Source organism: Asterias amurensis, chromosome 3, assembly GCF_032118995.1.
Source record: "Asterias amurensis chromosome 3, ASM3211899v1".
In the NCBI taxonomy this organism is placed as follows: Eukaryota; Metazoa; Echinodermata; class Asteroidea; order Forcipulatida; family Asteriidae; genus Asterias; species Asterias amurensis.
Window position 1 is genome coordinate 8,021,601 of NC_092650.1, and position 12,943 is coordinate 8,034,543.

General features: G+C 41.1%; 1 protein-coding gene across 1 annotated transcript in view; it reads left to right on the plus strand.

Annotated features, from left to right (window-relative positions):
* The window catches only part of LOC139934366 (protein virilizer homolog), a 47,586-nt gene extending 34,743 nt beyond the window's left edge, over positions 1 to 12,843 (plus strand). The window contains exons 23-35 of the mRNA XM_071928561.1: positions 215 to 305; positions 1,005 to 1,217; positions 1,814 to 1,919; positions 3,015 to 3,247; positions 4,119 to 4,398; positions 5,154 to 5,423; positions 6,541 to 6,659; positions 7,188 to 7,264; positions 8,794 to 8,966; positions 9,642 to 9,774; positions 10,677 to 10,869; positions 11,574 to 11,861; positions 12,458 to 12,843. Coding sequence (XP_071784662.1) covers positions 215 to 305; positions 1,005 to 1,217; positions 1,814 to 1,919; positions 3,015 to 3,247; positions 4,119 to 4,398; positions 5,154 to 5,423; positions 6,541 to 6,659; positions 7,188 to 7,264; positions 8,794 to 8,966; positions 9,642 to 9,774; positions 10,677 to 10,869; positions 11,574 to 11,861; positions 12,458 to 12,545 — 2,264 coding nt within the window. The 3' untranslated portion in view covers positions 12,546 to 12,843. The remainder of the gene's footprint in view (positions 1 to 214; positions 306 to 1,004; positions 1,218 to 1,813; positions 1,920 to 3,014; positions 3,248 to 4,118; positions 4,399 to 5,153; positions 5,424 to 6,540; positions 6,660 to 7,187; positions 7,265 to 8,793; positions 8,967 to 9,641; positions 9,775 to 10,676; positions 10,870 to 11,573; positions 11,862 to 12,457) is intronic.
* The last annotated feature ends 100 nt before the right edge of the window (positions 12,844 to 12,943 follow it).

Genomic DNA, 12,943 nt, shown 5'->3' on the forward strand with positions numbered 1-12,943 from the left:
TAGTTGAAAACCCCTTTGACATTGATTCCCTTATTATCCAAAAGAAATCCTTTGTCAAAATAGTTTATCTACCAGCAGCCAAGTATGTTCGTATGGTTTTTTTTTCATGGTCATTTTGGAGTACATGTACAGTTACCAGTCAATGACTCTATCTTTAACTTTTATAGATCGCAGCTGCTTATAATATTTAAATATTTGTGATTGTCCTTTACAGGTAGCAGCTGCCTGCCTCTACAGCAGATCTTACGCCGTGTCTGTTGGCAACTTGCTGATCTAGCTGCACCGACGGCTCTTACTGTAGTCAGGTTAGTACTTATTTATGTTGACAATTTTTTCTAACTCCGTGCTAGAAGTTCAGTACAGTTTATATCCACTCAGTCAGTTGGCTTGCAAAATGATAAACATGATGGTACATTTAAATAGTATGTACATACAATGTAATATAAAGTGGTAGGGGTCTCCTAAATGCAAGCTTGTTTTGTTGAGACATCCAATATTAATGTAACTGGGTTAAGAAAGTACTGGGTAAGGAGCAAAAAGGAACAAAAAGTAGGTTTCTTTCATTTTGTTTTTCCCCCATTTACCGGGGGTAGCCTGTTCATACTGAGTACTCACTCAGTTTCTCACTCACTCACTCACTCACTCAGTATTTTACACACCTGAGATACCTAGGCTTGATATTCAGAACAATAGCAAGTTCCACTGTTATCAAAAACTTACATAAGGGAGGAAAAAGTGAAATTTGGTTCTAGCAATTGAATGTGAAAAAAATACTTCTAGATGTTTTACCAACCAAAATTATCTATGTTTTAAATGCTAACATTGAGCTACAGTAATCAATACTTTCAAGGGGGGGGATTGAGATTTATTTCTAAACGTTGAATGCAAAAAAACAAATGTAGCTGTTAACCAACCAAAATGATAGTTCAAAATAAAATGCAAATATTAAGTAATAAGTCTTTCTCAAAACTAAATAAAATTATTTATTTTGGTTGGTAATTCAGATCACTACTGGACGTTCTTATTGAGAGTCTTGCCCAGGGGGAGGAAGGAGCAAAGAAGACACAGCCACCTGGAGACATTGCGAATGAGGGGGAGGAGGTGAACAAGAAGACGCAGCCTTGTGGGAGCGACACGGCTCGTATTTTAACCTTAGTGGTGTACCTGGTATCACAGCCTGCTATCAAAGCACCGTTGCTGCATCTCTTTCGATCAAGGTATTGTCATTTTATTTTGGATACATGCCCACTCATTCAAATTCTCTTAATTGCTTTTTTGTCACATGATCTGAAAGTGCAGGCTGGCATACATGTAGTTTATCGATCATTCAATAAAAAAAGAATGATTTTGAATGGTCAGACAGTAGGAGGGTTGGCTTTTGTACTATGTACATGTAGATCTATTCATGCAGGCTAACAACATACATGTATTGTAGTTAATCTACCATTCACAAACAAGGTGGATGGTCAGATGGTAGGATGGTTGACTGTAATGTGTGGATGCATTCACACATGAAGTCTATTGCAGGCTGGCTTGGTTTTATCTATCATACATGTCATATAAACCCTCAGTGGATGATTTTGAATAGTCTGACAATAGGAGGGCTGACTGTGTACCATCTAGATGCGTTCAGTACATAACATTGTAGTGCAGGCTGGTGCAGTACACCTATCAATCAAAACCACCGTAGCGTGATTGTGATTGTTTGTGAATAAAAACACTTGAGAATTCATTATTTTTTCATGTGGCATTCGTCTTTAATTTGTTTAATCTTGTTCAATTTGTTCAATCTTGATTAAAAATTGTGTTTCAGCTTGAAATCTGATGAGAAATACTCTGAGCTTCTTCCCTGGCTACTCTCTCTGCTGAACGTGGTGTCAGACTCGCCCTGTCACCTCCAGGCACAAGAATGTATTGTGGTAAGTTACATTGTACCTTATGTAGGTAGGATATCAAATCAAAACACCACATAAGAAACCTTGGCTAGAGCCCAATTCCATAGAGCTGTTTTAGTTAGGCAGCAAACAATTTCCTGCTAAGAAAAAATGAGCAGGGTATCAGTATACGATGGTTGCTCGCTGTGACGGGGTCCATGGCGTTTTGTACACCCGAGGGGGAAAATGGCACCCGAGTACAAAACCCATGGACCCCAGTCACAGCGTGCAACAATTGTTTTGTTATACCTTTGCTTAATTGTTCTTCCTCTTCTCGATGTTCTGTTGTCATCTTCAAACATTATTACGACGGACTATTCATTGTTTAATTAGCAGACGAACAAGAAACAATTCCCTCCTACCTGCAGTTGTTTCGTACACAGCGCTGAAAATCGACCAATGCTGGGAACGATTAAGGTGATGTACACCGGTGAACATCACTTGTCATGTTACCCAGCCCGTCAAGCCATGTAACATGCGTTTTTGTTGCGTTTACATGATTGGTTCTCAACCAATCAAACTTCACAGTTTGTTACCGAGGTATAACAATCACAGATGTTACATGTGGAATGGTGTTTTGGCTGGAAACCTAAATCGTCAGGAGACCGACGATGACTAGAGCAAGCTAGTCGAAACGTTGAGACCAATTCCAAACTGACTCCGCAGTACAGTTATTACGATCCTATAAGCTAAAGTAGTAGTCCAGTCAAATTTCTATACCATCCGCCCTGGTAATAGTTATAAAGCAGGACAGTTCTTTTCAGAACTGAGAAGTCTCCCGAACCTCCGATTATCTACTCCACGGCAGTAGAATAAAGCAAGACAGTTCCCTAAGAACAACTCTACCTGGCAAGTAGATACACACAAGGTGTTACCGCAAACCAAATATATATGATCAGAGTAGAAACGCCCACTTCCATTTTACTACATGAAAGTTAAAACACTTGTATTAAACATCTTGACAAAACCTGACCGGCGCCTTTGAATGTTTCTCTTTTTCAGTAAAGTGCGCCTTATAAATGCTGTAGTTTATTTATTATTAAATTCATTGATTTTCTTCACCTACCTTTCCTCCGACAGGCCCTGTTACAGTCAATCTGTGGCCCAGAGATAACCCTCTTAGTGACGGACACACAGCCCATCAGTGAGCAACTGGCCAATAGCCTACCTGGAAAGGAACATATGGAGATCATCTGCTGTGCCTTGCTTGACCATGTGACCAGCCCGGACCAATCATATGCAAGCATTCTACCGTCGCTTCGGACATTGTCAATGCTGCTGGATTATGATTATGGATTCTTTTATGTGAAATGGTAAGGAAAATAGTACTAATAATGACGTCCTTAACAACGCCGGTGTGGTGGTTTCAGTCTTCCGCCGTGTTCAGTTTTCCGGGTGACGTACATGTAGTCGGACATATCAGCACGTTGTTCGAACGGTTTTAGCTTTCCAGCGTGTTCAGTTTTCCGGGTGACCTGTCAGATACCGCCGCGAGTACCCTGGCGAGTACTGTAGTTCTCTCAGCAGTGACCCCAAATTGTTTATATTACGATTCTTTTCTGTGTAGTCACATAATCTCTTGCCCCATCTTTACATGTATTCATGGGTAAAACTTTAGGCAGGTCACACTCTGCTTGCATAAAAAACAACTCATACGATCCACGCGTTTGCCGCTAGTTGTACTCGACTCGTGGACGCCGCCATGACAGCTACCGGAGGGTAACGGATGACTCAATACGGCACTAAAAATGGACTACTTTCGCTTGCTGTGCGTAGGCATCGCATGACGTAATGCTACAGTATTTGGTCATTCGGAAAACTGAACACGGCGGAAAGATGAAACCGCCACACCGGTGTCCACAAAATAATGCCCCTGGCACTTCCGTGAAGCCTTTTTTAGGCATCTGAAAGCACACAAATTTGTGCAAGAAGGGTGTTTTTTCTTTGATTATTCTTTTGCAACTTTTATTATTTTTTGGCAAACATCAATTGAGAATACTGGTCTGTTACAATTTGTAAGTTGTCAATATTTTGATAAATTCAAACTCGCAAGTAAAGTAAGTGCTATTGTAGAAAGAAGATATAGGCAGGAAATGTTCATGAATAGATTTGGCTGTACGCTTATTTATACATTGCATCACGTGGACAACTTTTAAAAAACCTTGTTAACTTGATTACTTCCAGTGCATTGGACAAGACGTCGACAGCCTTCCACTCTCTCTTCACCCGCCTCCAGTCGTCATTCCACAAAGACAGCTCAGACTACCTGTCCACTCTGTCCACCACCCTGGACCTCCTCCAGATGTTACTGACCATAGAGGGGCCCGCAGAGGGTGAGCAGGATACATGCCAGGAAGATGGAGGTCCATACAGGACTAAGATGCTGAGTGTGGGGCAGTTGAAGGAGTACTTGATGTGGGGTGTGGAGAGCCATCCACTGGGCCAGCTGGAGAAAACACTCATTGTAAGTGAACAGTTTATTTGTATGTCTACTATCACTCATATCATTGTATTTTTTTTAGGCCAAGTGATCAATGTTGTAGCCACGGTTGGTGGCTCTGGGCGAGCCTGCCCAGAACTAACAAATTTCGCCTAGTACGCTGAGCAAAAAACTCTGTTGCCCAGCACAGATTAACCCCAAGTTGCACTTCAGCAATCACTTCAGCAATGAAGGCCACATTTCTAAACATGAATAATTGTGTTGATCTACTGGACTTCGTGAGGGATTAGAGCCTACAACACTGTAAGTGATTTATTGCATCGGACTCAAGTTTTGGTGGCCGGGCCAAGTCATCAGGGTGTGGATTCAAGTCCTTGTCATTATGACACTTGTGTACTTCAGCATGTCGAGCAATAATACACTATAATAGTTTGTCTTCATCCAGGGGTACTTATCACTTTCATCACAATTTATGGCCAAACAGCTTTCTCTTTACCTGATTTTCTCAAATGTAATTTTTCAAGCTGAATGGTAGCATCTTCTTACGACAATAAGTGTTTTGCATTAAAAACAACTGGGTTCGATTTAAAAAAATATTGAGTCAACTTAGGATGAGTTGTAAGTACTACCACAGTGATTTGTATTGTGACGTCTTACTTTGCTTGGCAATTAAGATTGGTACACAGCTTATGGCTTAAGATCAAAACTGACCCCTGAGTGTATTGGAACCTAGACTAAACCGCCTCTGTGACCTAAATATTCCTCCTTCTTCTACTCAGGAATGTTGCAAAGAAGACGAGATCCTGGAAAGTCTCCTAGACAGCATTAGCAGCCTGATCCAGACCCTGGATTCACCTGAAGAGCCCGGGGGTTCAAAAGCAGCCACGGCCCCCATGACTGAGATCACTCTCCCTGTCCCTGTAAGCCTCCTGGAACAGTTCAATACTCGGACTGTGTTTTACATGGGGGATGGAGAGGACGACAGGTTGAACACAGGATTCTGGCTCGGCCCTCCTGGCATAGATGATGGTGACATTGAGCCTGAAATGGTATGTAGATTTAGAGTCTCAGGCTCGAGTGTTGGGAGAAAACCAACAAGACTGCAGGGCTTGTGCCTTAAAATATTTCATAGACCAGCATTTTGGGGTTGAACAAAGAATTGACTAGAGTGGGATTCGAACCAACGACCTCCGGTTTAACGTGCAGGCGCTCTAACAACTGAGCTTTCTAGTCCTATATTGGCAGTGTCCCTACTTTGTCAATATCTTTGTTCAGGCGTGCCAGTCAGAAGCCGTACAACCGTTAACTGCCGTGTAGCCAAGGATCACACCCAAATTACGATACAACCTGGGAAGCGGCAGCCAGGGGATCACCTTAATAAACCACAAGGGAAACTGACTGGGTAAATTTTGAAATGGTTTTGAAAAGGTATCGTAATTTGGGTGTGATCCCTGGCTACACGGCAGTTATTGGTTGTATGGCTTCTGACTGGCACCCCCGAACAAAGATATTGACAAAATAGGGACACCGCCAATATAGGGCTAGATCGCTCAGTAAGAACCCGGAGATCGTTGGTTCGAATCCCACTCTAGTCAATTCTTTGTTCAACCTTACTCAACTGCCTGGGTCTTATGGAAGCATACTCCAAAATTTTCATACGCAGCTTTTGTTTTCTTTCTCTTCAGTCACAGAACTAATCAAGTCACAAGTGTTCTCAATACAAAATGTTAAAGACGGTGCACACTATCGGTAATTGTCAAAGACTACTCTTCACAGTTGGTGTATCTCAACATATGCATAAAATAACAAACCTGTGGAAATTTGTGCTCAATCGGTCGTTGAAGTTGCGAGATAATAATGAAAGAAAAAGCACCCATGTTACATGAAGTTGTGTGCTTTCAGAAGCTTGATTTCGAGACCTCAAATTCGCAAACCTGAGGTCTCAAAATCAAATTCGTGGAAAATTACTTCTTTCTCGAAAACTACATTACTTCAGTGGGAGCTATTTCTCACAATGTTTTATACAATCAACCTCTCCCCATATTACTCGTTATCAAGTAAGGTTTTATGATAATAATTACCGATAGTGTCCACTGCCTTTAAGTAAACAGAATGAACATAAATGGAATTTGTTAGAACCGTTGTCTCTCTGCTTTGTATTTACAGGTTCAGTGTGACTTAGAGGAGCTCCGAATCACTTATCTTCCTGATCTAGATCTTCAAGCAGAGTTGGAGAAAGACCTCGGTGCAGAAAACTTGCCCCCAGAGAAGGACCAAAAGAAAAGGTGACTACAGTACTTCGGCTTAGTGCCCTTCATACCTGGACATAACTTTCTTCAGTCAAACAAACCACAGCGCTGTCCTGTTTTTATTTTTAAACAGTGTTTATGTTTATAGGATTTTAGGCATTGCATGGTGAGGTATCAATGTATATTTGGTTTGCGGTAACACCATGTGTGTTTCTACTTGCAAGGTAGAGTTTGTTCTTAGAGAACTGTCTTGCTTTATTCTACTGCCGCGGAGAAGATAATCTGGGGCTCGGGAGATTTCTCAGTTCTGAAAAGAACTGTCCTGCTTTAAACTATTACCAGGGCGGATGGTATAGAAAATAGACTTGGAATACTGCTTTAGCTTATAGGATCGTAATTAACTGTACTGCCGCGGAGTCAGTTCTGAAATAGGTCTCAACAATTCGACTAGCTTGTTCTAGTCATTGTTAGGAGACTGTGTTTATGTTTGTATTGAAGTTGTACTAAGATTTCCTTGTTGGTCAAAGTTTGTTTTTCAATTTGTTTATTTTTGTTTATCAACAGGAGTGTACGACGGAAATATGAATCCCTTACATCAAGGTCTCAGTATCGCTTTAACTATGGCATCAAAAGAGCACACAGTAAGTTCTCTGATAAGTACACTACAGGGATGAGATTGTTCAGTCTTTTGACTGAATTCAGTCTTTTTATGTCGGCCTGGTGAAGAAAATCAGACAATATTTTGTTTCCACAAATCAAGAAATCCTGTTCATTGTTCTACTTCTCTGGTGCTTTGGATACTGTTTCCAAAAGCTGCTTGGAATCTATAACCCCATGGGTTACCAAACAGTTGAAATGCCACCTGTGAATTTGTATCCAAGTTTCAGACTTTTTCGTTAGTAATGACTCCCACCCCTGATAATAACTACCTGACTACTAACCTTAGTCCTTTGAGGAAGATAAATCCACAGCAATCGTTTCTGATGGGATACGAACGCAAGACCTTTGCCATTCTAGAGCAGATGTCTTGCCACATTCATGACATTGCAGAGCTTGCAGTTTGAATCCTTGATCTGTATATCCCCATTGCAAATTGAACACTTAGTTGTCTGAAAGCATGAAGCCCGGTTCATTCTTCCTGCGAATGCGAATGCAATACGAAGGTTGACATCACAAAATCGCAACGAAAAATTCGCAGCAGTTGTACTCTGCTCAACTCACTTGGGAATATCGCTGAAAAAGGAGGGTTGTGACGTCAAATTCACGTCAAATTCGCTTCGCATTCGAATGAAGTATGAACCAGGCTTAAGTGTTCAAGAGATAATAAAATGATTGGACTGTTGGAATTGGAATGAGTAAATTGGGGAGCAGGGGGTGTTTTTCCAGGATTTTCTTTTAATTTCCTTGAGCATTGAATTGAAAGAAGTCAGGCAATTAACAAAGGGAGAGACAACGAGTCCACATTGTAGCCAAACAATGTGTCAGCACAAACTGTTATTGTAGCACAAGCAATTCTAAACATTTGTTGTTCCACCAATGATATCACATTCATAAATACCTCAAACAGTTCCGCTATTCCTATTGGTGGAGAGTGCGTCACGTAAGTGTGTATAAACCTTTGCCTATGACCAGTAAAAAGTGTTGAAACATGGGCGTGACACGCGAGCTTGCACCTGTGCTTATAAGACAGTTTCTTCATTTCTACTGGTCGAGAGCAATGACCGGGACAGTGAGCCACATCACGCGTGACGCGCACAGCATTCCCTTATAAAAAGTTGTTTACCCGAGGGCCTTACCATTTCATAGCTGGAGGGGTGTTGTGTTGAAATAAATCATTGAACAATTATAATTTTAGCATTTATTTTACTTTTTTACCAAAGTGTTGATGTTTTTTTACCGAAAAGGTTTTTATGAATGGGAATCAAAGTGAGTTGAATCTGTTTTCAACTAGTGGTTTAAACCTGCCGAGGCCTGGTTCTTGATAATTTACCTCAACTTCGTCTCGGTAAAATTATCAAGTCCAGGCCTCTGCGCAGGTTTAAACCACTAGTTGAAAACCTCTCCACCACACATTGATTCCCTTATTTATGACTGCATCATGAGCAGCGCGTGGTTTCGCTGTCTTACCCAGAGATGATTAAAACTAACCACCTCCACCCGGTCTCCTCAGATCAATCAGGCAACTTCAACCAGTACGGTCGCCCCATGCAAGGGAGGAGTGGTAGAGGCTATGATATCTTCAGACAGCGAGCTCAAAATACCAGCAGACCGCCCTCTATGCATGTGGATGACTTCCTGGCTGCTGAGGCTAATGAGTCAACCGACTCAAAGAAACAACAGCGGGTAAGCTGGGGTTGGCTTTGTATCTTTACCTTTGACGGAAAAAAATATTTCATAGGTTTTGAAAATTATTCATGTTTACTTCAAAGTCACAAATTGTCATTGGAAGCCCTATGGAGAATATTACCATTGTATTGTATCATCCACGAGGATCCACATCTAATACAAAGAATACTTAGTATGGTGCGCCCTGTACATTTAACCCAGAGAGAGGTCATTTTTTTCAAACAGTGGTTGACTTAAAACAATCAAATTTGCAACTTGGGACCTTGAAAATGGATGGCATGAAAGTGAAAGGCATTCTTTCCAACCAAATGAATACAATCTCAAGCTGTAATGCAGGAAAATACAAACCAAAAGCACACATAATCTAGGACAATTTTAGAGAAAGGTTTGCGTTAACACCATGTAACATGTGTAATGACTATCTTTAATAAGTTGGGGTGGTTCTGAAAAAAAAACGTTGGTTTCAAAACGTCGTGTTGAAACGGTTCTTTTCAGAACCACCCCAACTAATTAGAGATATTCATTACATGGTGTTACTGCAAACCTTTCCATATCGTATTTCCACCATGCAATGTTCAAATCCTACTAATAACAGTGCTGTCTTGGTCAGTGGAGGATTGCAAAAGATTTACTGATAATTTTCTGTGTTTTACTTGTTATCTTTGTTTGTAGGGGCCACAGCAGGGTCGTAGTGGACGTGGTGGAGGCTTCATGGGTGGGGCTGGAGGAGGTCAAAGAGGGGGTTTCCAGGGAGGAAGGGGACCATGGAATGGACCAGCCAACAACTATGGCAGGAGAGATGGAGGTAAGAATCAACTGTCTGGAAAATTAGAGTTATTTGGCATCGGGGGAAAAGAATTTTCTATGTGTTTTTATTCAATATTCGTTGGGTAATTTCTTCATCATTTTTTAAAAAACCCTTAAATTATTATGGTTTCTTGTTTAGTAATTATTTTGGGAGATAAACAGGTGATTCTCTTTACCTGTGTCGGTTGTTTGTATTTTAATGCATGGTTTGTATTCTAAAAAAAAAAAAAATAAGAAGTTATTGAAAAAAATCTTAAACTTTGTATGGCGTGTCATTGAGTGAACAAGAACCCAAGACATGCCAGACTCAAGCTGTGTTTTTTCTGATAAGCAGAGTGTGGGTTGGAGACACCAGTGAGAAAGTGTCCTTAAGCAAGTTATTTTACCATAGTTGCTTTGTCCTTCCGATAGGCGTAGCTGTGTAGGTCCTGTGCGTTGTGTAATACACCTATAAGAACCCAGTGAACTTATCGTAAAAAGAAGGAGTTCTCCACCGGTGTTCCTGCAGCCGAAACGCTGGGATTAATCCTAACTCGAGTTAGGAAGAATAACCCATCCTAACTTAGGATGGGTTCAATGCGTCCTACGTATTTGGATACGGATCTGAACCCGTTATAAGTCCTAAGATTAATCCTAAGTTAGAAAGAGTTTGGTGAAATCGACGGCTGGTTTGATTGGCAGCATGGTGTGCAACAGCACCTTGTAAATCATTACATGGTGCTATGTAAAGTAAAATTGTCTCATACTTCAAAATCGTAGCTCCACATACATGTACCTTGCTGGAAAAATACTGATTGTTGGAGTGTTTGAGTGTCATTTGAGTGACTGATTTGAGAGCTATATAAGAAGCCATTATAATTTGTTATTGCTGACACCTTTGATGTTTGCGTTTATTGTCAGGTGGGAACAATGCAGGGGGTGGAGCTCAAAGGGGTGGGCGGGGAGGAGGGGGAGGGGGAGGTGGAGGTGGAGGTGGAGGAGGTCAATGGAACAACAGGCAACAACAACGACCAGGATATGGAAATAGCGGCACTGGAGGAAATAACCAGCAGAGGAACTTTGCATCCAGACGATGGGAAGGGAACCAATCAAGGTAAGAGTACCAGCCATCATCAGTCAGACAGGAAAAGGACCTGGGCCCAGATTTCATTGAGCTGCTTAGCAGAAATTCCTGCTTGACAAATTTATTTGCTAAAAGCAAAAAAATTGAGTGGGGTCACAACAATTAAAGTTCTTAATGTAATTTTGGCTGTTGGTAACCTGTTTATGTTAAGCAGTACTTTTCTTTGCTTAGCATCTTTTTTTACTTACAAGCTTTACAAAATTGGGCACTGGGCTGGATTTCACAAAGCCATGAGATTATTTTAATAGGATGTTCAATCGTTGCGCTACCAGCTGCTTACACATTTGACTCGAACTGCCTTTGGCCAGCGGGCAAGCTTGATGGTCTAGTGGTAAGACATCTGTGTAAATATGGGCTAAATTGGTCGTCAAAGTTGCAAGTAAATAGAGAAAGAAAAAAAAACTTGTTGTACATTTGTGTGCTATCAGATGCCGGAGACAGGTTTCAGGCCTTAAGTTTTTGTGATTCAAATATTGAATCACAAATTACCTCTTTCTCAAAACCTATGTTACTTCAGAGGAAATCCTTTCTCCCAATATTTTATACTATCAACAGCTCTCCATTGCTTGTTACTACATTAAGTAAATTTTGTGCTTATATATATTTTGAGTAATTACCACACATGTACAGTGCCTTGAAGAGTGATTACCAGACGTATACCTTTCCTTTAACAGGACTGACAACAGAATGGACGCCAGGCAGGACAGTCGTGGGCAAGTTTCAGGCCAGCAACCCTATGGGCGCATGAGCGGAGACAACCGGAACCGAGAGGGATCCTACATGCAGAGAGGAGAGCCCAGGGGTAACATCAGAGGCAATGGGAACCAACAACAGAGGGGTGGAGCTAACATGAGGAGACCTGGAAGGGGGTTCAGGTCTGGAAGTGCTGGAGGGAGGGGGAGCGGTGGCGGTGGTGGTGGGGGTTGGACCGGACAAGGTGGTGGAAAGGATCAGTACTCAAGGTGAGTATGGTTGAAGAGATGTATAGGGACTGCTAGGGTGTTGGACTCCAACATTACCATCTGGTACTGTTTTTTCTTTGTAAAGGCTTTGCTTGTCCATGCCATTATTTATGCACTCTTGAAATGTTTGCTTGCTTGTAATAATGTTGTTACATACATGTAATGTATTAGTAATAGTAACATTTATTTCAGTGTTGTCATACAAAACAATAATACAATAATGTACATTTATGTCAAAATTATATTTAAAAAAAAGCAATTTAGTCAGAGTATGACTAGGCAATCTAGGCAATTTTGTTTGGAGGTGTGCGCACAACACAGTCTTGTGCATTCTTCGCTTTCACTGCTAGAGCCTAAAATAAGGCTACTCTTACCGTGTAATAGAGGTTATGGTGACGCGTCAGTGCAGAATTCCCTGGTACATAAGCAAAGCCAACAAATTCAGCTTTGCTGTTGCTTCAATCTACAGCTATGCAAAGCCGGTTAAGACTTTCTTTAAAATTACAATTCCTTAATGTCAAGAAGCTGCAATCTCCACTTTAAATGTATTTGTCAATTTAATTAATCTTGTGAGTTTTTTTCTTTGCCATCTCTAGGTTTCAACAAACACCCAAGACAGGCCGTGGAGGTAGAATGGGATTACGAGAGAACCAAGGCAGACACAGTCGTTCCTTCACAAGATAAACAAACAGATAGCAGAAAAGATATGTACAATAGAATACACATCAAGACAATGCTCTTCTTTGGGTTTCTAGAAACACCAAAGACAAGATGTGGCAAACAATTTGAGTTGTGAGAGCCAACAGTGCAGGTCTTTGGGTTTATAGAAACACCAAAGACAAGATGTGGCGGACAATATAGACTATGTAAGAGCCAATATTGCGGGTCTTTGGGTTTCTAGAAACACCAAAGACAAGATGTGGCGGACAATTTGGACTATGTAAGAGCCAACACAGAACAGTCGTTTCTTCACGAGATTTTTAAAGAAAAGACAGCATAAACATGTACAATGTACATAAAGTGTGAAGAAAATGTGGGATCTTTAGGTTCCAAAGACAGGAACCTGTGGCAGTATGCGAGTA